Source organism: Nansenia antarctica (genome assembly GCF_963989245.1).
Source record: "Nansenia antarctica genome assembly, chromosome: 5".
Classification (NCBI taxonomy): Eukaryota; Metazoa; Chordata; class Actinopteri; order Argentiniformes; family Microstomatidae; genus Nansenia; species Nansenia antarctica.
In genome coordinates, this window is record NC_137690.1 from 46,293,730 (window position 1) to 46,319,727 (window position 25,998).

The 25,998-nt window shown below is 47.8% G+C and overlaps 1 protein-coding gene across 1 annotated transcript; it reads left to right on the forward strand.

Annotated features, from left to right (window-relative positions):
• Positions 1-3,515: 3,515 nt before the first annotated feature.
• LOC308157164 (flotillin-1) lies at positions 3,516-24,646 on the forward strand. Its single transcript, XM_080530653.1, has 13 exons — positions 3,516-3,630; positions 4,854-4,916; positions 5,238-5,313; positions 6,379-6,469; positions 11,457-11,600; positions 12,500-12,619; positions 18,629-18,724; positions 19,106-19,258; positions 20,259-20,440; positions 21,528-21,573; positions 23,405-23,542; positions 24,060-24,224; positions 24,618-24,646. Exons 2-13 carry the CDS (start codon positions 4,874-4,876, stop codon positions 24,636-24,638), a joined length of 1,275 nt encoding a protein of 424 aa, XP_080386779.1. The 5' UTR covers positions 3,516-3,630; positions 4,854-4,873; the 3' UTR covers positions 24,639-24,646.
• The last annotated feature ends 1,352 nt before the right edge of the window (positions 24,647-25,998 follow it).

Here is a 25,998-nt window from a genome sequence, read left to right on the forward strand (position 1 = left end):
TCGGAAGGTTGTGAGTTCAAATCCCGCCTGAAGCCACACCACTACTAGTGTGCCCTTGGGTAAGGCACTTAGTCCTCAGTTACTCCAGGGGGAATGTCCCTGTAATTCGTAATTGTAAGTCGCTTTGGATAAAAGCGTCTGCTAAATGGCAAAATTAATTAATTAAAATTATTGTGTTGATCTTTAGTATTTTGGTCTTTGCTTGGTGGATGTTGAGGCCTAGTTGTGTTGAGGTGTCTGCCAGTATGTTCGTCTTCTCCTGCATCTGTTGTCGACTGTGGGATAGTAGGGCAAGGTCGTCTGCGAAGTCTAGGTCGTCCAGTTGTGTTGTGAGTGGATCCCGTTTCTCCTCTGTGCCGTTGTGGTCTTCAATATCCAGTCGATGACCAGGAGGAAGAGGAAGGGGGACAGTATACCGCCTTGCCTTACTCCGGTCTTCACTTGGAAGCTTCGTGTGAGCTGCCCGCTGTGTATGACTCTGCAGGTCATTCCTTCATAGGAGTTCCTCATGATGTTGACAAGCTTTTCTGGTATGCCGTAGTGTCGAAGCAATTTCCAGAGGGTGTTTCTGTGGAGACTGTCAAATGCCTTCTCGTAGTCTACAAAGTTGATACAAACTTGTACAGTGGAGAGTTCCATTCCAATGATTGCTCGACTATGATTCGGAGGGTTGCAATCTGTTCCACACAGGATCTACTGGGCCGGAAGCCTGCCTGCTGGTCTCTTAGCTGCGGATCCACCGCTTTCTTTATTCGTTCAAGGAGGATTCTGTTGAAGATTTTTCCTGGCACTGATAAAAGCATGATTCCTCTGTAGTTGTGGCATTGGCTGAGGTCTCCTTTCTTAGGTATTTTGACTAAGTAGCCTTCTTTCCAAGCTGTTGGCCCTTCCTCTTCCTCCCAGATCTTCTCGAACAGGGGGTGTAGCATCTCTACCGAGGTGTCTATGTCTGCCTTCAGTGCCTCGGCAGGGATGTTGTCTGGTCCTGCTGCCTTACTATTCTTTAGTTGTGCAATGGCCTGTTGGATTTCCTGCTTGCTGGGCTTTCCACAGTTGATGACTATGTCAGTCTCTGCAGGTTGAATGCCCGGGGGGTTAGGTGGTGTCGGTCTATTCAGGAGTTCTTCAAAATACTCTGCCCATCCCTCTTATTGTTGGTCCAGTCTTGTGATGATCTTTCCTTCCTTGTTTTTGATTGGTCGTTCTGGTCTGCTGAACTTTCCGGACAGTTTCTTGGTGGTGTCATACAGTTCCTTCATGTTTCCTTTTGCTGCTGCCTCTTCTGCTTCTTTAGCCAGGTTGTCGATGTAGTTTCGCTTATCCTTCTTGGCATTTCTTTTGACCTTTCTGTTTGCCTCAGTGTACTCTCTTTGGGCTTTTGCCTTGGTTGCCCTTGTTCGGCTGTTGTTAACTTCTGTCTTTTTCTGTCTCCTTTCTTCTATGTTGCGTAGTGTTTCTGCTGATATCCACTCTTTATGGTTTCTCTTCTTTATTCCAATCACTTCCTTACATGTTGTTATGAGGGTTTCCCTTATCCTTTCCCATTGGTCTTGCTGGTCTCCTTCGTCACTGCTTAGATCTTGCAAGGCTTGATATCTGTTCTTCAGCTTCAGTGTGAACACTTCTCTTGTCTGTGTGTCTTTCAAGAGGTGGACATTGAATTTCTGTTTCTTTGATGTTGTTTCCACCCAGTGCTTCTTCAGTTTCAACTTGAGCATAGCGCTTAGTAGGTGGTGGTCTGATGCTATGTCTGCTCCTCGCCTTACTCGCAGGTCCTGTAGTGATCTCCTGAACTTGCTGGTTATGCAGAAGTGGTCTATCTGGTTCTCGGTCACTCCATCCGGTGATACCCAGGTTGCCTTGTCGATCCTCTTTTGTGGGAAGACGCTTCCTCCGATAACCAGGTTGTTCAGGGCACAGGTGTCCACACATCTCTCTCCATTCTTATTCATTTCTCCTAGGCCATGCTTTCCCATCACTTTTTCGAAGCCTGTGTTGTCTCTGCCAATCTTTGCATTGAAGTCCCCCATGAGAATGTTGATGTCTTTTCCTTTTTGTTGATCCAGGATGCTCTGCAGTCTGTTGTAGAAATCATAATTTTTTCCATCGTCGCTGTCATTGGTTGGTGCATAGCATTGTATCACGTTCAACTTGATTTTCCTTTTCTTGGTTCTGAAGGTGGCTGTTATAATTCTTGATCCATGTGCCTCCCATCCAATCAGCGCTTTCTTTGCTGTTGTTGATAGCAAAAGGCCAACCCCCTCAGTGTGAGGGGCTTTGTCTTCTTCGTGCCCAGAGTAGAGTAGCAGCTCTCCTGTCTGCAGTCTTTGTTGTCCAGATTGTGTCCATCGTGACTCACTAATTCCTAAAAGGTCTAGTTTGTACCTCTTCATTTCTGCTGCTACTTGTATGGTTTTTCCGGTCTCATACAAGGTCCTGACGTTCCATGTTCCAATTCGTATGTCTCTGGTTGACAGAAGGGGTTTCGGCTCTGTGACTTCTGTGACTTGACAGCTTTCATCACACAGCGTCATGTTTCCTCTCATTGAGGATCCTTCTTCTTCCAGGGCTGAGGTCTGTTCTGTCGTCAACGTTTTTGTAACAGATTGTTTTCTACGGGATGGGGTTGTTGGCCCCACGCCCAACCCCCAACCTGGAGGACCAGGTGCTGCTTTTCGTCTGGCCCCTCCTCTGAAACCTGCCCGGCTTGGTTGAACCTGCCAGGGGTATAAACCCCGGCCGGTATAGCTCTCAGAGTCATAGAAGCACACAAGCTGCCTCACCAAGGCAAGGTATCAGCACTTGGGGCAGATGATCTTTAATAATACATATATATTATTTTTAAATAAAGTAAGTTTCAAGTTTTAGGTTTATTGTTATATGTCATTTTACAAGTATAAGAGAGTAAAACTATTAGTCTTCAGCTCCTCGACATTGCAGCAACAAACGAAATAAAGTGGCGGTGGTTATAAAAGACAAATAAGGCTATAAGACAAGATAAATTATACAAGTGAGACAATTGACAAGTGACAATATTTAATACATTATTTTGCCTTGTATTTACAAAAGTAAATATGAACAAAAGTAAATACAGTTTTAAAAGATGACTTATTTTTGTAACATAAGCAGCACCCTCTCAGAACATATTTCCCTCTGAGTGGACTGTCAGAGAGGCGGTAGTGTGAAGGGTTATACAACTACCATCACTTTATTACTTTATTATTACTTATTTAACTTAATATTTTTTTTCTTGTGTACTTGTACATTGGGATTCTGCAATTCAAAAGCAATTCTGATTCTGATTCAATGGTGGAAGGAAAACGAACAACCATTCCTATTCCCCTGATTCATGCTCTGAAAATAATATCTTAGATAATCATCATGGATAATGAGACCAGGGGCCTCATTTATTAAAAAAAAGTACTTGCGCTTTTATTTTGAAGGAATCGTCATTTCCATAAGTGGGCGGGGTTCCAGGTCAGATTTGTGTGACGCGGCTCGTGTTTCAGACGTAACGGGGACAGACGATAGCACCATAATAACACCATAATAACACCGTGCAAGAAGACAGAAACACCTTACTTATTTTTTACATTCGCATTGTGGACTAGAGAATTAGGTCAGTTATTGGTAAGTCGTAAGTGTGTCAATGCTGGTGCTACACGCACCTCAATATTAGGCAGTTTGGTCTACCCAAAAAGATTATATGTGGATAGCTGGCTTTTGTTTTAGCTTGGTAGCCTAGATATTATTATCTGCTGTCGAATCCGATTGCAACACACCACTGTTTTTTGTTTTTTATTTATGCCTTTGCACTTGTGCTGACGATGAATTGTCAATCGCTTGTTGTCAATCGCTTGTGCATAATGCTTGCAACACTTACTGACCAGCGCTGATCAGCGTCTTTCACCTGCGTCTTTCATACCTGCGTGCATTGATGAGGATACAATTTGGACGACTTGCTCTAAAAATGTCGACTGCTTGAGATCAACGAGAGTCGCAAGATCGAGACGCGTTTCCTCGCGAGGGAGACGCGAGGGAGACGCAGTTTCCTTGCCGACTGCGTGATGGAGCAGCAAATGGCCGTGTTCGAGTTTAGAGAACCAGACCCACTATGGCTGCGTTCGTAAATTCGCTCTGAGAGTGCCGGAGCGCACACTGGGTTCAACGCCATAAAGCGACCAAGTAATTTGATTGGACAAGAGGCATTTCATGAGTGCTAATCAGATTTCCAGAGCGTCTTTACGAAGGCACCCTAGAAGAGAACAGGCCGGGGGCGGTGCCTCTGTCTGTGCAGTCTAGTTGGACAACGTAGTGAGAATATCCTCAATATAATGCTCTATACGTCCACGTCCTGTAGAACATAAATGTGCAATAAATAGATTTCTCAAATAGGGCCTACCATTATGGTTTATGTCCACACTCCTACACATTAAAATAATACATTTGAGCAATTTTGTGATTGAAAAGTAGTTGAAACTAGTTGAAAAGTTGGATAAGTACATCTAATAGCCAGAAAGTGCTTGAACTGCAATTAAGATAACTAGCTATTTATTTCTCCACCTTTTGGATTGCTACTTTAAGTTTTAGTTCATTTTACATGTGTACATGTTTGGCATTTAGCGGATGCCTTTATTCAAAGCGACTTACAGCAAATACATTTGTCTAAGTAAATGAATCATCATCTATCCATCAGTCATCACAAGAAAAAGTAGTCAATGCTCGGGCCTGGGGCCATTGGCAGTCATAATACTAGAAGAAGGAAGAATTCTAGTTTAAAAAAAAAAAGCTTTTAATCTTTTTTTTTTTCTTCGATAGAAATGTTCACATTTTCAATCGCTCTTCCTTTTCAGTCTCTTGAGGAATATTCACCATGTTCTACACGTGTGGTCCCAACGAGGCGATGGTGGTGTCAGGTATCTTATCTAATCAACTCCTTCATCCACGTAGACATCCGTGGAGGCTGGTGGAGGTAGAAATCGGAGGACGGGGCTCGTTGTAACGCATGGAACAGAATAAGGAATGGTGTCAAACACGTGTGGAATGAGGAACGGTATCATCAAACAGCATTTTTTATACCATCCCTCATTATGATCCATGCGTTACAATGAGGCCGGCCTCCGATTATTCTACCTCCACCAGCCTCCCCCTGGTAGACATGTATGTTGAAAGGCCCTGTCGTATTTCGGTTGTCATGACGACCTACAGTTTCCTGTTCCTCTCTCTCTGTCCCTCAGGGTTCTGCCGCTCCCCCCCCCTGATGATAGCTGGCGGCAGGGTGTTTGTGATCCCCTGCTTCCAGCAGCTCCAGAGGTACTGTGTCTTCCTAGCGAGGCGGCTGTGTGTCAGGAGAGGCTGGTGGACGTAGAAATAGGAGGACAGTGTCGTTGTAATGCGCCAAATCAAATTGTATTTGTCACGTACATCGCATACAGCCGTAATGGACCTATCGCTAAGCCACGCCCCAAAATAGAAATTGTCCAATCGTATCACAGCGAAAGTCACTACAGGCAGGAAACTCAGACAAACAACTCGCTAATACTATATAATACTATACCTGATGGTGAAAAGCTTCTAGACAAAATATTCTTGTCATCTTTAAAAAAAACATGTTAGGCTACTTGCTGTGGTAAATCAGAAATCAGAAATTTGCCAACTCCCGCCATTGTAAGCCATTGAATGTCATTCAGTCACGGTCGGTCAGTCAGTCACTGTCAGTGAAGCGTTGTTTGTTTGTCCAAGTTTTCAAAGGGGGCGTGGCTTAGCGATAGGTCCATTGACATAGTAAAATGCTTTGGGACCAATAACAGTCGGCCACAATCAACAATCAGTAGTACATTCTAATTTGTGACGGCAGCTGGTGAAAGGGGGAACAAGTCGGCAACCAATCCAAGTGTTCAGACTTTTATTCTGAATAAAATGTAAATAAATGTCAACGTTGTTGAAAATCAGTGACAGACTCGCTAGTCAAGCCAAAACATTGCAATGCAATGGATCTGCTAACAATGTAAAGTAGCGTTTTATGACTTGTTCCCCCTTTCACCAGCTGCTGTCATATAATATATTCATTTTAAAAAGCGACAGTAGTAGTACATAAGTAGGATAAGGAACAGCAGGAATGACTGGATGGGACGGAATGTTTGATACCATTTCCTCATTCCGTCTCGTGCCTTACAATGAGCCCGTTCTCCGATTTCTACGTCCACCAGCCTCCACTGCTTTGCATGTATTTACCACTCAGTGAGTGTCGACCTCTATCATTGTGAACTAAAGATTACTGTCTTCTCTCCTCCTCTCCTCCTCTCTCTCTCCTCCTCTCCTCTCTCTCTCCTCCTCTCCTCTCCTCTTCTCCTCTCCTCCTCTCCTCCTCTTCTCCAGGATCTCTCTGAACACCCTGACCCTGAACGTGAAGAGTGATAAGGTCTACACACGTCATGGAGTCCCCATCTCAGTCACTGGTATAGCCCAGGTCTGTCTGCCAACCCCCCCCCTCCTTCTCCCTCTCTTCCACTCCTTTTTTCTCTCTCTTCCCCCTTCTCTTTCTCTCAGGGGGGTGGCTGTGGGGTGGAGGGGGGTGGCTGGGGAGGGGGTGGGGGGTGGAGGGCCAGGCGGGGAAGGGCTGGGGGGTGGAGGGGGGTGGCTGGGGAGGTGGTGAAGAGGTCTTTACAGAGGGGTAGTGGGGGGGTGAAGAGGTCTGTACAGAGGGGTAGTGGGGGGTGAAGAGGTCTGTACAGAGGGGTAGTGGGGGGTGAAGAGGTCTGTACAGAGGGGTAGTGGGGGGGTGAAGAGGTCTGTACAGAGGGGTAGTGGGGGGGTGAAGAGGTCTGTACAGAGGGGTAGTGGGGGGTGAAGAGGTCTGTACAGAGGGGTAGTGGGGGGGTGAAGAGGTCTGTACAGAGGGGTAGTGGGGGGTGAAGAGGTCTGTACAGAGGGGTAGTGGGGGGTGAAGAGGTCTGTACAGAGGGGTAGTGGGGGGTGAAGAGGTCTGTACAGAGGGGTAGTGGGGGGTGAAGTCTGTACAGAGGGGTAGTGGGGGGGTGAAGAGGTCTGTACAGTGGGGTAGTGGGGGGTGAAGAGGTCTGTACAGAGGGGTAGTGGGGGGTGAAGAGGTCTTTAGGAGGGGTAGTGGGGGGTGAAGAGGTCTGTACAGAGGGGTAGTGGGGGGTGAAGAGGTCTGTACAGAGGGGTAGTGGGGGGGTGAAGAGGTCTTTACAGAGGGGTAGTGGGGGGGTGAAGAGGTGTGTACAGAGGGGTAGTGGGGGGGTGAAGAGGTCTTTACAGAGGGGTAGTGGGGGGGTGAAGAGGTGTTGCAGCCATTATGTCTGTGCTGGATGTCATTTTTACTGTTGACCACTGATAGGGCTTTCACACCGGCAAAGAACCGTGCCGGTTCGCGTTCGCGAACCAAGTCTGGAACCGGCCGGCCCGTTCAGACCGAAGCTCAATTGGTTCGGAACCTGAAAAGTTGGTTCGCAGCGGGCACCAAAAAATAGTGGTTCTCAAGCGCGAACCAAAACGTAGAACAGGCACGTCGTCAGTGGGTGTGTCCTATTCTAGGCTGCAGAGACCAGCAAGGAGGAAGTAGACAAAATGTAATCTAATCTAATTCTAATCATTAGTGATCAAAAACAATATCAAAAGTGTCATTATTCTCTCTATCTTCCTCACATGCTCAGCAAACACACACACGCACACGCGCGCGGACATGCGCGAACGCGAATTTCGTAAGCCATTTCTATTCCAGTAATGGAGCAGCTGATTAGTAAAAGAACGCATATAGAAAGTGTCTTTTGTTTTGTTTCACAGAAAATTGTGTTTATTTCAGATACTGTAGTAGTGGAAGATATTATCCTCTTTTCCAGTGAAGTAGCTGCCATCTAGTTGTGAATTGTTTTGTTTATCCCGCCCCTTCATCACCCAGCGTTGATGACGCGGATGGTTCAGGTTACACTGGTATGAACGCGGGCTCGTTCGCCAGACAGCACCAAGGTTCAGAGGTTTCCGAACGCGAACGCGAACCGGCACGGTTCTTTGCCGGTGTGAAAGCCCTATCAGTGGCGAGGACATAGGAGTGCACAGGTATATAGGTGAGCTCACCGGTAGGCTACAGGTGTTACTGATTGAACTGGTGAGCACACAGTCTTTGACCGTGTTGCCACATGCGGAACTTTTTAGTGTATCATGTTTTTATAATAAAGTAAACAAATGATTGTAACGTACAGAAGTCGTCGGTGTTGGTATCACGAGTCAACTAAAGTTTACAGTTCAACAGTCGCGGTGACTAAGGAGGAAACAGTCACCACAAGAGGTCTTTACAGAGGGGTAGTGGGGGGGTGAAGAGGTCTTTAGGAGGGGTCTTTAGCGCTGTGACCTTTGCCCTCCAGATGAAGATCCAGGGGCAGAACAAGCAGATGCTGGCCGCAGCCTGTCAGATGTTCATGGGGAAGTCGGAGGCTAATACTATATAATACTATACCTGATGGTGAAAAGCTTCTAGACAAAATATTCTTGTCATCTTTAAAAAACATTTCTGTTACTTGCTGTGGTAAATCAGAAATCTGAAATTTGCCAACTCCCGCCATTGTAAGCCATTGAATGTCATTCAGTCACGGTCGGTCAGTCAGTCACTGTCAGTGAAGCGTTGTTTGTTTGTCCGAGTTTTCAAAGGGGGCGTGGCTTAGCGATAGGTCCATTGACATAGTAAAATGCTTTGGGACCAACAACAGTCGGCCACAATCAACAATCAGTAGTACATTCTAATTTGTGACGGCAGCTGGTGAAAGGGGGAACAAGTCGGCAACCAATCCAAATGTTCAGACTTTTATTCTGAATAAAATGTAAATAAATGTCAACGTTGTTGAAAATCAGTGACACACTCGCTAGTCAAGCCAAAACATTGCAATGCAATGGATCTGTTAACAATGTAAAGTAGCGTTTTATGACTTGTTCCCCCTTTCACCAGCTGCTGTCATATAATATATAAATTTTAAAAAGCGACAGTAGTAGTACATCTTTACAGAGGGGTAGTGGGGGGTGAAGAGGTCTTTACAGAGGGGTAGTGGGGGGTGAAGAGGTCTGTACAGAGGGGTAGTGGGGGGGTGAAGAGGTCTGTACAGAGGGGTAGTGGGGGGGTGAAGAGGTCTTTACAGAGGGGTAGTGGGGGGGTGAAGAGGTCTTTAGGAGGGGTAGTGGGGGGTGAAGAGGTCTGTACAGAGGGGTAGTGGGGGGGTGAAGAGGTCTTTAGGAGGGGTAGTGGGGGGTGAAGAGGTCTGTACAGAGGGGTAGTGGGGGGTGAAGAGGTCTGTACAGAGGGGTAGTGGGGGGTGAAGAGGTCTTTAGGAGGGGTAGTGGGGGGGTGAAGAGGTCTTTACAGAGGGGTAGTGGGGGGTGAAGAGGTCTGTACAGAGGGGTAGTGGGGGGTGAAGAGGTCTGTACAGAGGGGTAGTGGGGGGTGAAGAGGTCTGTACAGAGGGGTAGTGGGGGGGTGAAGAGGTCTGTACAGAGGGGTAGTGGGGGGGTGAAGAGGTCTTTACAGAGGGGTAGTGGGGGGGTGAAGAGGTCTGTACAGAGGGGTAGTGGGGGGGTGAAGAGGTCTGTACAGAGGGGTAGTGGGGGGGTGAAGAGGTCTGTACAGAGGGGTAGTGGGGGGTGAAGAGGTCTGTACAGAGGGGTAGTGGGGGGTGAAGAGGTCTGTACAGAGGGGTAGTGGGGGGTGAAGAGGTCTGTACAGAGGGGTAGTGGGGGGTGAAGAGGTCTGTACAGAGGGGTAGTGGGGGGGTGAAGAGGTCTGTACAGAGGGGTAGTGGGGGGTGAAGAGGTCTTTACAGAGGGGTAGTGGGGGGTGAAGAGGTCTGTACAGAGGGGTAGTGGGGGGTGAAGAGGTCTTTAGGAGGGGTAGTGGGGGGTGAAGAGGTCTGTACAGAGGGGTAGTGGGGGGGTGAAGAGGTCTTTACAGAGGGGTAGTGGGGGGTGAAGAGGTCTGTACAGAGGGGTAGTGGGGGGGTGAAGAGGTCTGTACAGAGGGGTAGTGGGGGGTGAAGAGGTCTGTACAGAGGGGCAGTGGGGGGTGAAGAGGTCTGTACAGAGGGGTAGTGGGGGGTGTAGTCTACGTGATACGCAGGACTACGCCGTATACCCACTAGGAAAGGCCAAGGATTTGCGTATACCCACTAAAAAATGCGCGAGGATACGTAACAGCGTTTTGTGACAGAACTTTCACACTTTTATTCATAAAATTCACCCCGTCTGTGTTACGAAGCACTTACTTCGAACTTTCTGACATGTTTGTTATCGCATAACCAGTCGTTCAGAATGCTCTCAGTATTTCCCCTACAATTGCCTTGGGGTGGGCGGGCCAGACCTACCTCCACACACAGCTTCGTGCCGCGCTGGAGAATGTTTTTGTTTTTGTTTTGTGTGCTCGTGCGACGCGAGATAGTTTTTGCAGGGTGAAAGCTCTGCAGAAGAAAGTAAGCAAGTTGAAACGTTAGCAAATATAATTACTGTGTTCTGACAGAGAAAGTTGGTTCAAATTAGTCGTTATTATTGTGATTAGAAAGTGTCTGATTATATTTTCATGGAGTGAATAATAGTGTCAAAGAACTAGCAAGCTAGCTAGCTCAGAGGTGATTAGATGAGCTAGTCTGCTGCACACATGCCAGCTAAAGAGCTAACTGGATGCACTTTATTATTTTACTTAAAGTAGATATACAATCTTTCTTATTCTGCTAGAATTGGGCTTTATGGTAATACCATAATGGTATATTTACAGTACATGGACAGTGGATTGAAGCATTGGAACAAACCCTCACTCATTGGAAATGTCTGTTTTTTGTAGTTGGACATACGATTTTCTTACAGGTGAGAGAGTAAGTAAAGACAGTATCTGACTATATTGCCCACAGCAACCCAATATTCAATTAGAATGATGTTATGATTTGATATGAATTCAATGTATACCTCTTATTAAATAATAAATACTCTGGTTGTTATATTTGCCTTTTGGTTGACAGCAAAAGAGGGAGAGAGGAGGATAGAGAGGGAGAGAATGAGAGAGAGGAGGATGGTGTCGGCACACCAGAGAGACAGCAAGAACCAGGTGAGAAAGTGGACATGTAGTCAAGACCACATAAGTAGCCTTGAGAACCGATGGGCAGGAGCCTATCTGCTGTTTCTGTAGCGTGAGGCAGCTTGATGTAGTCCATGCCACCCCCCCCCCCCCCCCAAGGCAGCGAACACCGGTGTAGGTGCATACTGTATGCATAAGTGAGTGTGGTGGTGCTTATGGGGTGTCGCTACGGGACAGGTGTCGCTCTGACTGGGAGGGCAAAATCACGGTATACCCACTAGAAAAAACTAGACTACACCACTGGTGAAGAGGTCTGTACAGAGGGGTAGTGGGGGGGGTGAAGAGGTCTTTAGGAGGGGTCTTTAGCGCTGTGACCTTTGCCCTCCAGATGAAGATCCAGGGGCAGAACAAGCAGATGCTGGCCGCAGCCTGTCAGATGTTCATGGGGAAGTCGGAGGGCGAGATCGCCCACATCGCCCTGGAGACGCTGGAGGGCCACCAGAGGGCGATCATCGCCCACCTGACCGTTGAGGTGAACTGCAACAGCACACCCTACAGGCCACAGTAGTGTATTACACCAGCACACCCATCTCAGTACTGTGTTCCCCATCATAGCACTCGAAACATTCCAGCGCATTCCGTAATTGATATGTAATGAATGAATTGTGTTATGTTTTTAATTACAATGTGGGTTTATGATATAACCCCAACCCTTCTGAAAAAGTAGGACCTCCCCTGCTTAAATAAAAAAAATAGAAAATCGATGGTAGATGACAGGCAGTATTTAAGAAATGAAACAACTGCACATTGATACACAGTAACGTCATGGGGGTTATTGACCATTCAAAATATTTTTCACAATTACCGTAATCATTACATTTACATTTTTGGCATTTTTGGCCTTTATCCAAAGTGACTTACAACAAATACATTTGTCTAAAGTAAGTGAATCATCCATCCACCAGTCATCATAAGAAAAAGTATAAGCTATGACGAGGGGCAGCTACAATGCTCGAAGAAGGAAGAATTCCTTTTTATTTGATCTTTTTTATTTATTTACAGTAGAGAAATTGTACAGGGGGGGGGGGTAGTGGGGATGAGGAGGTCTTTAGGAGGGACAGTTAAGATGTAGCCTGAAGAGATGGAGGTCTTCAGTCTACGGTGGAAGATGGGTAGTAATTTATCCAAAGCGCTTTACAACAGCATCTCATTCACCCATTCATACACACATTCACACACTAATGGCGGCAAGCTACCATGCAAGGTACAGTGTCTTGCCCAAGGACACTTCGACATGTGGCCAGCCGGGGCTCGAACCGCCGATCTGCCAACCTTGCGATCATTAGACGGCGGCTCTACCTCCTGCGCCACAAGTGAGGTTTGGTGTCTGAGGGCCTTCACTGATCCACTACACCCCTCTCACCCCTACAGGAGATCTACAAGGACCGTAAGAAGTTCTCGGAGCAGGTGTTCAAGGTGGCCTCCTCCGACCTGGTCAACATGGGCATCAGTGTGGTCAGCTACACCCTCAAAGACGTGCACGACGACCAGGTCTGCTTTCTAGCTCTCACGCCCCCTCCCCGCTGCCGAGAGCCCCTCATTCCTCACTGAATATTGACGTTTTAGTCCCGGTGTGTCCCCCAGGTGAGGCTGCTGGAGGTAGAAATCGGAGGACGGGCTCGTTGTAAAACGCATGTGTGTCCCAATGAGCCCGATCTCCAGTTACTACCTCCACCGTCATCTAAACGCACGCCAGGGAATGAGGAACGGCCCTGTGTCGGCTCAGTTGGTAGAGCATGGCGCTAAACAACACTTAGGTTGTGGGTTATGGGGCTTTTCCACTAGAGGGCTGACCCGGGTCAGCCCTGGTTGGCCTGCTTCTTTGGCGCTTTTCCATTTGTCAGCCTGGGTCAGCACGGGTCGGGTCGGGTCGGTTCTTTAGCTACCCTTCGAGGGCAGGAACCTTTTTAAGACCCGGAACCTTTTTGCCAGGCTGCGTGTGACGTGTGACGCTGCACACCGTTGATTGGTCAATGGAAATCGTCATCCCATGTTCATAGATTTCATCACTAACCGCCATTTTTAAATACCACAACAGATTTCGCTCTAGGAAAATGTCACTTGAATGAATGAATGAATGAATGAATGAATGAATGGTCTTTATTGTCATTGCTATACAGGTACCAAACAACGACATTTGGGAGGGGTGGCTCCCCTGGTGCTAGGAAAGAAAAAAAACGAAAAAAACAAGAAGGGAAAGGAGCTGGTTTACATAAATAAAGGCTATGTACACTATCTACTATACTATACTGTACAGATAAAACGACTAAGGTTGTCATATTGCACATAGTGTTATTGCACATTCATTTAAAGTGTCGCAGTTTGCAGGCTTGAAATGAACACATTTGTGCCTCAGCACTACACCTGATTTTTTCAATCCAGCAGCTGCCATCAATCCGTCCAGACTGTCCAGGGCCCAGAACCTAGGTCTTTGCTGTGTTCAGGGCCTGGATGGCCCTGGGGTAGAAGCTGAGCTTCAGTCTGTTTGTCCTTGCGGCCATGGTCCTGTACCGCCTTTTCGAGGGCAGCCGGGCAAAGTGTTCGTACCCAGGGTGGGAAACACTTACTGTTTCTGTAATAACGTATTAATAAAGATTAGAAAAAATATGATAACCATCGTATTATCTTAGTTTAATGTCATTTCAATGCATCATAGAACTTTTATTTACAACAAGCATAGCCCAAAAAAATCGCTATTATGGCGATGTGCTGTGCCTATGCTGTTCCTCAGTCCAGCGCGCTTCATCATCCCCCTTCTAAAACTGCCATCTCCCCTTTCCATCCCTTATGTCATTTTATCAATGAACATTGTATTAATGTTATTTCAACATTTAAGCCTCTTTCACACATAGTTCCCTGTAACTTCAATGGAATCCCAAGCTGTGCCGTCCAGGCATTTTCGCCGTTCACTCATGAGTCAAATGCCGGTAGATTCGCGTCTTGTTGGCGTTTCCCTGGTTGCGAGATCTAAACTACTAGAACTGAAATCGGCAGGTAACAGGCACGTAACATCCATATGCTGTATATATAAATAAATATATTTGACTACCAGCAAGACACCGGAGCACTCTATAAACGCGGAGATTGTATGAACCCCGCGTCAGTCAGCCTTTTCGTAGAAATACATCGCTTCCCAATCCCTGGTTGCGAGATCTAAACTACAAATCTACTAGAACTGAAAGCGGCAAGTAGGCTAACAGGCACGTAACATCCATATGCTGTATAAATAAATATATTTGACTACCAGCAAGACAGCGCTGCACTCGTATCTATCAGCCTGTCTGTATGTCACAGTGGTGTGCCGTCAGGGCCAGCAAGGCCTTCTCTGCTGGCCTAAACATCATCAGAATATACATTTTATTTTAATATATATTTTCCACAAATATGTATTAATGATTCCCCATAGTCTATTCTCTTCATTTCATAGCTTTCCTCTTGGTTGCGCTGCTTCCAGTCTCCGATTGAGATTTGGAGGGCTGGCCTTTATGTTAGAGCTTTTATCCAATCAAAATGTGTTGCTAGGGGGCTAAAAAATCTGCCCGCCTGCACATTAAACGGTGCCGCGGATACACCTGTAACTTAACGTTGGAACGAGAAAACCTGTGGCGTACCTAGTAAACCTACGTAGATGCGAGCAAAAGCAACAACGGCGCCTGCTGTAAGGCTCAATGATGTCAGCACCCAGCACGTCTTTTGATTGGATACGCACTATTGACACGCACTATTGATACGCACTATTGATATTCACTATTGAGATGCGTAAACTATGCCGGTAGATGTGAAACTTTTGAAAGTGCGCAGGGAAACGGAGCCTCACAACGAAAGCTTTCGTTGACTGATCGATAATACTGATCGATTGTGTCCTGTTTTTGGGTAAACAATAACTTTCATTTAGGGGACACAATGAAAGCGCCAAGTCCACAAACAGAGGAAACTACGTTGAGTTTCTTTCTTTTCTGGCTGAAAACAACCCAGATTTACATTACCACCTGTCCACAAACAAAGTGTTTACTGGGACGTCAGGCAAAATACAAAACGACCTGATTTTTGCTATTGCTGAAGTGATGGAAGAAGAGATCAAAATGGAGATTAAAAAGGCACCCTTTGTCGCTATTATGGTGGACGAGACGACAGACGTGGGTAATGTAGCGATCTTAAAGATGTTAGTTTAACACTCTTCATTGTAAATGCGGATTTATTGATTAAAAATGCTTCGGAAATATTAATATAACTCTGTTGTACTTGTCTGACTATGTTAAGGTGATGCAACGCCCGGTTATACTGTGTTTCTGTCTAGTTTCTAGAGCCATGGCGTCATAACGATGGTATTAAGAGGTAGAATCATTCAGGTAGGAATGTGTCGGACATCACTGAAGGCCTAGGTGTGAAATGCACCGCCCGCCACTGGTATGTCATAATGATGTCGTTGAATGTCGTGGAATGCCGATGCTGAGATACTGTGCTGATGGACCATTCGCTGACTGTCTTAATAAATCAAGTACAGAGATTCCGACCCGTGTTGAACATCCTATTTCCGTGTCCAATCGTGTATGCTGTGCACCTAATCTATCCTGAGATGACACAACGCATTTATGATCACAATCCTCAATAGATTGATTCCATCGCTTTACCGACAAGAAGATTCTACAATCTATCAGCCTTTCCGTAGAAATACATCGCTCCCTGTATAACGATATATATAACGTTACCCGGTTTCACAGACAAGGCTTAAGCCTAATCCTAGACTTAAAAACATCTTCAATGGAGATTTTACATTGAAAGTGTGATTTAGTCCAGGACTAGGCTTAAGCCTTGTCTCTGAAACCGGCCCTACATGTTTTAAGGCTGATCTGTGCATGATGGTGCTGCATTTTGACATAATTCTTATCGCATTTCCCCCCGTTGTGCTGTGCTGTGCCGTTCCATAGTCCAGCGCTTCATCATCCCGGTTCTAAAACTGCCATCACCCCTTTCCATCCCTGGCGTCATTTTATCAATGAACGTGGTATTATACATATATACATATTACATATGTGTTGTTATTTATGGAAGTGTCCGGTTGCTGGAGGAACCAGGACGCCGGCTACACTGCACAGTTTAGCCCAAAATAGAGAGAGTGCTTTACACCCCGAGAAGTTATGCTTTTAACCGTAAACTCAATGAACCGGGAGTTCACCCGCTGCTGCTCGCAGCACCGCTTGCTGCTGGATGAAACTCCCGTTGACAGCGGGGGGAGAGAAAAGTTTTAACAGGGAATTCGCTCCGTGCTGTGTCGACCGTGATAGCAGTGTAGTATCGACACCATTCAAATGGTTTTGAATTCCCTGTCCTCTCCCCTATCTGGACACGTTTGAATTGTTATCCTAACCCACGGTAAATCACAGTTATTAACCCGCAAAGGGTGCCTCCGGGCACCGTCTTTGCCCGTGAATAACACCGGCTATGAAGGTGGTACAAACACAATACTCCTTTGCTAACTTCACCATCGGTATACGGTCATTTTGAGCCCTTAACCACCGCGCTGACACCCCGAGAAGATATGCTTTTAACCGTAAACTCAATGAACCGGGAGTTCACCCGCTGCTCTAAGCAGCAGCACGTCATGGAGGATATCAGCGGGGGGACAGACCATTTCTACCCGGGAATTCGCTCCGCGCTGTGTCGACCGTGATAGGAGTGTAGTATCGACACCATTTAAATGGTTTTGGATTCCCTGTCCTCTCCCCTATCCGGACACGTTTGAATTGTTATCCTAACCCACGGTAAATCACAGTTATTAACCCGCAAAGGGTGCCCCCGGGCACCATGTTTGTCCGTGAATAACACGGCACACAATGATACTACAGTTCATAAAGCAGACAAGTGAAGGCAGTGGTTTTAAGGGTTCAAAAAACATGACTTTATTATGTGTACATAGCTTCCTCTCTCTCTTTCTCTCCAAAAAATCACGGTTAATAATATACCACATGCCGAGGAAAAAGTATACGATAGCTTCAAGTTCCTCCATGTTGCTATTCCTGGGACACAACATGCGGGATGACCTGGCCTGGAAGGACAACACTAAAGGCACCATCAAGAGGGCACAACAGCGGCTATACACCCTGAGATGCCTCAGGAAACAACACAACAAGCAGGAGATACTGGTGGCCTTCTACCACGGCGCAGTGGAGAGCATCCTCACCTTCGGCATCTCCAACTGGTTCCACAGCTGCACAACAGCGGAGAGAAACGAGCTACAGAGAGTCGTGAGAACAGCAAAGAAGATCACCGGCGCCCCCCTCCCCTCTCTGGAGGAGCTGTACAACACACGCTGTCTCAGGAGGGCCTCCAAGATCTCCAGGGACCCGACCCACCCTGGGCACGTACACTTTGTCAAGCTGCCCTCGAACAGGAGGTACAGGACCCCGGCCGCTAAGACAAACAGACTGAAGGACTGCTTCTACCACAGGGCCGTCAAGGCCCTGAACACAGAAAAGGCCTAAGTTCTGGGCCCAGGTCAGTCCGGACGGATTGTATGGCAGCTAGTGCTGAGGCACAAACATGTACATTTTCAAGCCTGCAAACTGTGACACTTTAAAATAATGTGAAAAAATACTCTTTGTGCAATATGACAACCCTAGTTGACTATCTGTGCAGTATAGTACAGTGGATTGTGTACATAGCCTTTATTGATGTAAACCAGCTCCTTACCTTCTTGTGATTTTATGCATCTATGCTTTTTCTAAAATGTGTTTTCTTTTTCCTTTCCTAACACCAGGGGAGCCACCCCTCCTAAATTTCGTTGTTTGGTACCTGTACTGTAGCAATGACAAATAAATAAAGTCCATTCCATTCCATTCCATTCCATTCCATTCCATTCCTATTGTTGTGGCTGTGTTGTGTCTCGTGAAAATATACGTCACCACCATGGCGCGCTTTTATGACGCGTAACTCCGCCTACTCCTCCTACTCGTTCCTGGTCTCTTGTGTATAGTGGAAAACCAGAACTGTTCAAAAGCGTGCCGAAGCGTGCCGAAGCGAGCCGACCCGAGCCGAGCCGGGCCGATAGTGGAAAAGCGCCATTAGATTCCTCACTGGGACCGTATATACTGAAGCCTCCGCTGGTGTATAATCAGGGTCTGTGGAACAGTCCGTCTGTCTTATTGTTCAGGTAAATCGTGAGCTTAGAATGATCAGGTTCTATCTCCGTTTAGGGCAGTTCAGAGATATTGAGCGTCAAAGTTTTTCCATTCCATTATGTTTTGTGAGATGGAACCTTTGTATTTTATGAATTACTAACTCAAGAATTTCAACATTTTAAAAAGAACACCACACAGGCATTAATAAACACCTAATGGATCAGATTATGTAAAAAACTCAATTTTGACAAAAAACCTTATAATTCTAACGTCACGAAATGCCAGGTGAAACCTGGTCTGTAGAACAAACAGAACGTAACCAGGTGGTGTTGTTGTTGTTGTTGTTGTTGTTGTTGTTGTCTTGGTCGTCCTGGGTTACCAGGACTACCTCCACTCACTGGGGAAAGCCAGGACCGCCCAGGTCCAGAAGGACGCTCGCATGGGAGAGGCCCAGTTCAAGAGGGATGCAGTCATCAGGGTAAGACCTCTCTTCTCCTCCTTCTCTCCTCACCTTCTCCTCTCCTCACCTTCTCCTCTCCTCTCCTTCTCTCCTCCCCTCTCTTCTCCCTCTGTCCTCTCATTCTGTCCTCTCTTCTGTCCTCCCTTCTCTCCTCACCGTCTCCTTACCTTCTCTCCTTCTCTCCTTCTCTCATCCCCTCTCTTCTCCCTCTGTCCTCTCCTTCTCGTCCTCTCTTCTGTCCTCCCTTCTCTCCTCCCCTTCTCTCCACTCATTCTCTACTCTCCTTCTGACCTCCCTTCCCTCCTTCCCTTCCCTCCTTCCCTTCCCTCCTCCCCTTCTGTCTTCCCCTTTTCTCTCTCCTCCTTTTCCTTTTCTTCCTTTTCTGTGTCTGTCCCACAGGAGGCCCACGCCATGCAGGAGAAGATCTCGGCCCAGTACGTCAACGAGATCCAGATGGCCAAGGCCCAGAGGGACTACGAGCTGAAGAAGGCCAGCTACGACATCGAGGTTAACACCAAGAAGGCCGAGTCTGAGATGGCCTACCAGCTACAGGTACGTTCCATGACTGTACCACCCTGTACCCCCCTGTACCCCCCCTCCCCCCCCAGACTAGCCAGTAACCCCGAGGTCGCTGGTTCAATCCCCGGATGTGAGCCAGTGATGGAGCTTTGCTGAAACATCACATCTAACTGCGACTACATGACTTATAACACGAGAATAAGACCGAATAAAGACCTAATTAATGGCTAGTGATAACCCCACAATTGCTCAATGAGCTACTTTTTAAACACTTCAAAACAACAAAAGCCTAAGTGGCTTCCCTCTCTTCACCTCTCTTCTCCTTCCCCTTCTACCTCTCTCCTGTCTTCTCTCTCACCCCCTCTCCTCTCCTCTCCTCTCTCACCCTCTCACCCTCCTTCTACCCCCACTCTCTTTCTCCCTCTACCCCCCTCTCCTCTCATCTCCTTTCCTCTCCTCTCTCACCCTCTCACCCTCCTTCTACCCTCACTCTCCTTCTCTGTCTACCCCCCTCTCCTCTCCTCTCCTCTCTCACCCTCTCACCCTCCTTCTACCCTCACTCTCCTTCTCCCTCTACCCTCACTCTCCTTCTCCCTCTACCCCCCTCTCCTCTCCTCTCCTTTCCTCTCCTCTCTCACCCTCTCACCCTCCTTCTACCCTCACTCTCCTTCTCCCTCTACCCCCCCTCTCCTCTCCTCTCCTCTCCTCTCTCACCCTCTCACCCTCCTTCTACCCCCACTCTCCTTCTCCCTCTACCCCCCTCTCCTCTCCTCTCCTTTCCTCTCCTCTCTCACCCTCTCACCCTCCTTCTACCCTCACTCTCCTTCTCTGTCTACCCCCCTCTCCTCTCCTCTCCTTTCCTCTCCTCTCTCACCCTCTCACCCTCCTTCTACCCTCACTCTCCTGCTCCCTCTACCCCCCCTCTCCTCTCCTCTCCTCTCTCACCCTCTCACTCTCCTTCTACCCCCACTCTCCTCTACCCCCCTCTCCTCTACCCCCCTCTCCTCTCCTTTCCTCTCCTCTCCTCTCTCAGGTGGCCAAGACCAAGCAGCGTATCGAGGAGGAGAAGATGCAGGTGCAGGTGGTGGAGCGCGCCCAGCAGATCATGCTGCAGGAGCAGGAGATCACGCGCAGGGAGAAGGAGCTGGAGGCCACCGTGAAGAAGCCCGCCGAGGCCGAGAGGTTCCGCCTGGAGAAGCTGGCCGAGGCCACGCGGTGAGTACACCCTGACCCCTGACCCCCTGACCCCTGACCCCTGGGGTGAGTAGACCCTGACCCCCTGACCCCCCGGGGTGAGTACCCTGACCCCCGGGGTGAGTACCCTGACCCCCGACCCCCCCGGGGTGAGTACCCTGACCCCCTGACCCCCGACCCGGAGGCCGGTGGAGGTAGGACGGGGTTCATACTTCCACCTTCCACCTCCTCATTGTAAGTCGCTTTGGATAAACCCAGGAAAAACCACATCGGACAGGAGATGCTTGTGACCTTCTACCGCTGCGCAGTGGAGAGCATCCTCACCTACTGCATCTGCGTGTGGTTCTCCAGCTGCACAGCCGCAGAGAGGAATGCGCTACAGAGAGTCGTGAGATCGGCCCAGAAGATCACCGGCGCCCCCCTCCCCTCTCTGGAAGAGCTGTACAACACACGCTGCCTCAGGAAGGCCTCCAAGGCCTCCAGAGACCCATCCCACCCTGGGTACGAACACTTTGCTCGGCTGCCCCCGGACAGGCGGTTCAGGACCATGTTCGCAAGGACAAACAGACTGAAGCTCAGCTTCTACCCCAGGGCCATTCAGGCCCTGAACACAGCAAAGACCTAGGTTCTAGGCCCTGGACAATCTAGACAATTTGATGGCAGCTACTAGATTGAAATCAAGTGCAATACTGAAACACAACTGTGAACATTTCAAACCTGCAAACTGTGACACTTTAAATGAATGTGCAATAACACTATGTGCAATATGACAACCCTCGGGTACATAAGGTTCAGAGATAGGAAATGTTAGAATAGGTATAGCATAGCATAGAGTACAGCACAGTGTTTTATTTGTATAGTATAGTATAGTGGATAGTGTACATAGCCTTTATTTATGTAAACCAGCTCTTTTCCCTTCTTGTTTTTAGGTTTTTTTCCTAGCACCAGGGGAGCCCCCCCTCCCAAATTTCGTTGTTTGGTACCTGTACTATATCAATGACAATAAAGACCATTCATTCATTCATTCATTCATTCATTCATTCATAAAAGTGTCTGCTAAGTGGTTAATAAAATGTCTGACAGAACTGTTCTCCCTGTCTTCCACCAGTCTGCAGCTCATCATGGAGGCCGAGGCCGAGGCTGAGTCCATCAGGGTGAGTGAACCTCTCACACACACAGGAACCAGAAACACTGCGGTTCACTCTGACCTGCTGCACTTCTCTTCTAGTCCTGTAGAGGGCGCTGTGGGCTCTCATCCACTGTGACTGTGACTCACAATACGTGTGTTTACAGTAACACAGACACTGAAATAACCACGGGAGGCTGGGGGAGGTAGAAATCATGAGGATGGGCTCCACGTAAAGGATGGAATGGAATGAGGAACGTGTGTTTGATACCGTTCCTCATTCCCTTCCATGCATTATACTGAGCCCATCCTCCGATATCTACCTCCACCAGCCTCCACTGGAAACAACCATATATACAGGGGTGCACATAACTGGTGCGCCAGTGCGCATGCGTCGCCAAAATGCATGCTGCACGGCAGATCAGCCGCATGAAGGCGCTCTTGCGCACCAACAGCTGGAACCGCTGGGAGAGGAATTTACTTCCTCAAAATCCAACTGCTGACTGCTGACTGCTGCATCACTGCAAGCCCCACTAAGTAACTATTTGCCGTCCCCTCAGCCGAAGGCCCGACGAGTAATCCATCACAACAGTCGACCGACGACGACCACGGCGACTCCCCTCACGAAAACATTCTGAAAGTATCGTAACTCATACTTTCATTCCGCGTATCGCGTATCGCACGGTTATCACGCCGCCACGTGAAAATTCTGTCCCGAACGACTCGTCGCTGAAAGGAAAAACAACACCAAGGGACACGTTTCCGTTTGTTTTACAGCTTCATTATCGCACCTCGACCCCTGACCCAGGGAATATGGTTGGGAATTATATTAGAAAAGGGAAAAAAAAGACTTTGTTGCACAATCAAAATAATGAGCTATTTAAAGTGATAAAGCTTTAAAAACCCTAACCCTACAACATCCTCTACCATGGTTGAAATTGAGGACAGTGATAACAGCAGTCAAGAGAGCAGTGATGATGATGATTAAGCTTGTAGCATAAATAAATGCTTAGGCTGTAACTTTTTGTTGAAAAGTTGATTTCAGTGTTTACAGAACAGAGCAGTGCTTAAAGAGATGTCCGTTTATTTCAGTGTGTTTAAAGAACAGACATTCAGTTAGTGCTTAAAGAGATGTCAGTTGATTTCATTGTGTTTAAAGGAGTCTGACAGACTTTCATGCTTAAAGAGCAGTCATTTGATTTTGCATTTGTTTCTTTTGTTTTGCACACAATCATTTGTTCGTTCATCTTTATTCATGAATAAATGTCGTTTTGCTAATATAAGTTATCCATGTATCCCTTTTTTATCCATCCTGTGGGACGGGTCGTGACTCGCGAGCTCGGGGAGCACCAAGCAGCATCCCTAGGTGCTCCTCTGAGCACTGGCCCCAAAAAGTTATGTGCACCCCTGCATATATACCACGCACCAAGCACCGTGTGTGTGTGTGTCTCTCTCTGTCTCTCTGTGCTCAACTGTGAAGCACTTTGGTTCAGCAAAACGTGCTATACAAATAAAGCTGACTTGACTTGACTTGACTCTCTCTCTCTCCCTTCTCTCTATCTCTTCTCTCTCTCTATCTCTTCTCTCTCTATTTCTCTCTCTCTCTCTCCATCCCTCCCTCTCTCTCTCTCCCCCTTTCCTTCCTCCCTCTCTCTCTTCCTCCCTCTCTCCCCCTTTCCTCCCTCCCTCCCACCCTTCCTCCCTCTCTCTCTTCCTCCCTCCCGCCCTCCCTCTCGTTCCCTCCCTCCCTCCCTCCTTCCCTCCCTCCTTCTCTCCCTCCCTCCCTCCCTCTCCCCCCCCCCCTCTCCCTCCCTCCCTCCCTCCCTCTCCCCCCCCCCCCCCCCTCTCCCTCCCTCCAGATGAGGGGGGAGGCTGAGGCCTTTGTTGTGGAGGCCAAGGGCCGAGCGGAGGCTGAGCAGATGACTAAGAAGGCGGAGGCCTTCCAGCAGTACAAGGAGGGCGCCATGGTGGACATGCTGCTGGAGAAGCTCCCCCTGGTGAGAGAACATGCCGGAACACGCCAGAAACCTCCAGTGCTCTGCACCCAGGCCGGGGGAGGCCGGCGGAGGTAGAAACCGGGAGGTCTGGCTCATTGTCATGGCAACGGGACGGAATGAGAAACGGTATCAGACCCAGAACGGCCCCGCCGTCGTCCTCCGGTTTCCGTCTCCACCGGCCTCCCCTGACCCACACACACACACACACACACACACACACACGCTGTTGACATGGGAGGGTTACTGTTTTGCATGTGTGTTGTGCAAACACACAAACGCAAAAAATGCTAATGTCAGAGTGCACCATCTAACCTATGTGTGTTTGTGGCCTGGGGTGGTCCAGTGGTCTAGCACCGTGGTCTACAGTGCACACATTATGCCCATGTCGGCATGGGTTAGAATCCAGCCCGTGCCCTGCTGACATACCCTCTCTCTCTCTCCCTTCTTCTCCTTACTTTCCTGTCTGTCTTCACTTAAAAAAAATAAAAAAAATGTATGTTCCCCTGCCGCCCGCTAGATAGCGGAGGAGATCAGCCGGCCCCTGTCGGAGGTCCACAAGGTTACCATGGTGTCGAGCGGCGGCGGGGAGGTGGGCGCGGCCAAGCTGACGGGGGAGGTGCTGGACATCATGACACGCCTCCCCGCGGCGGTGGAGAAACTGACCGGCATCAACATCGCACAGGTACACACACACCCTGCACGCACGCACACACACCACACGCGCGCACACACACACACACACACACACACACACACACACACACCTCGGGCCCTAGCCACATCACTGTGTGTGGCAGGACCAGTGTTGGGGAAGCTTCTCTGAAAATAGATTTGAACTAGATTACCCAATACTTTGAACTACACTAAATCTATCCTTCAGAGAATTAGAGCTACTTTGAAAAGTAGTTCATCGAAACTATGTCATCCAGCCGCGCTTTAATCATGTTGTCACCTTTTGGGGCCATCACCAGTTTGCACCCCTGAAACTACGTCTCTCTCTCTCTCTCTAACCTCTCTTTTTCTCTCTTTCCTAAACCTTCCCCTCCCTCCCTCTGTCCCTATCCCTCCCTTCTAGGTGGTCGCTTGTATGGACTGAAGAGAGGCTCCAGTGACCAGGCAGGCCCCCCCCCCCCTCCTCCCCAATCCCCGCCATACGCATGCGCGTGTCACAGCCACCCCTCCCTCCTCAGAACGTTCTAGAACGAGTAGAGCAGACGTGGTCGGTCCTGTCATGCCAGATTATGTCCGATTATGTTATATGTAAATATAAACATAAAAGCTATGTGATAAGTAAGTAAGCTAGCTAAGTAAGTAAGCTAGTTAGCTATGATTGGAAACAAACTAGTATCCAGTCATGGAATTATATTTATCACTTTGGCTGATGTAATGTGGGTTTAACTAGCCAACTCCGTAACATTAGCGGAGCGAATTGCGTGTGAAATTAGAATGCTAGCAGGTGTTTTAATATAAAATGGCCATGCTAACATAAAAGCTACAGCTGACTAGTGAGCCTGCATCGACCTCAATGCTATTCAAGTGCAAGAAGATTAGATAAGTGCATAGCAACAGGGTTCGAAAGACATTGAAGACATTTATCAGACGGACGCTATTTGGGCAGGCGGACTTGATCTGGCATGACAGCCCCTCATAACATGGCCATTTAGCTAGTACACCAAAAGATGGCCGACATGGAATTGTAATACATAATTGCCATGGTAATCATTATTGCTGCATGTCTAGAATACTGAGAGAAACTAAAACAGGCGGCACCATAGCAACTAAGCATCATTTGACTGAGGCTGCGTTCGTAAATACGCTCTGGAAATCTAATCAGCACTCATGGAATGTCTCTTGTCCAATCAAATTACTTGGTCCCTTTATGACGTTGAACCCAGTGTGCGCTCCGGCGCTCTCAGAGCGAATTTACGAACGCAACCTGAACATTCCAATGGGTTGTTAATAACGCTGTGAGATAAAACTTCCAAATGGCACACCACAAGATGGCCGCTGGTACACCCACCATGGAAGGATTTGACTGGGCTGTCATGTCTGTTCTACTCATTCTATTTCTATGGTAACAACAACCACATATCCATCAACAGTATATGGTTCAATCACTCCCCTGTTCTTTACACGTGACTTTTTTCCCTGTCTCTCAGTCTATCTCACCTCTTTTTGTATCCAACTCCCTTTTCTCACTCCTCCCTCTCTCTTTCATAACTGCCTATGTCCTCCCTCTCTCTTTCATAACTGCCTATGTCCTCCCTCTCTCTTTCATAACTGCCTATGTCCCCACTCCCATGCTGCCAAACCTTAAGTGCGTCTTAAAGTTTACTGAAAGAAACTCCATCTGGTATTCTGTTACAACCATCAGTCTAACTCAACAGAGGCCATGGTGGCCAGACCAAATTCAGAACCCGCCATTTTTTATTTATCGTTGTGATTTTAAGTGTAGC

Coding starts and splice junctions, on each gene's coding strand:
- LOC308157164 (XM_080530653.1), top strand. CDS start 4,874: ATGTTCTACACGTGTGGTCCCAACGAGGCGATGGTGGTGTCAG. Junction 20,441..21,527: donor AAGCTGGCCGAGGCCACGCG/GTGAGTACACCC, acceptor GTCTTCCACCAG/TCTGCAGCTCATCATGGAGG. Junction 24,225..24,617: donor CCGGCATCAACATCGCACAG/GTACACACACAC, acceptor CCTCCCTTCTAG/GTGGTCGCTTGTATGGACTG.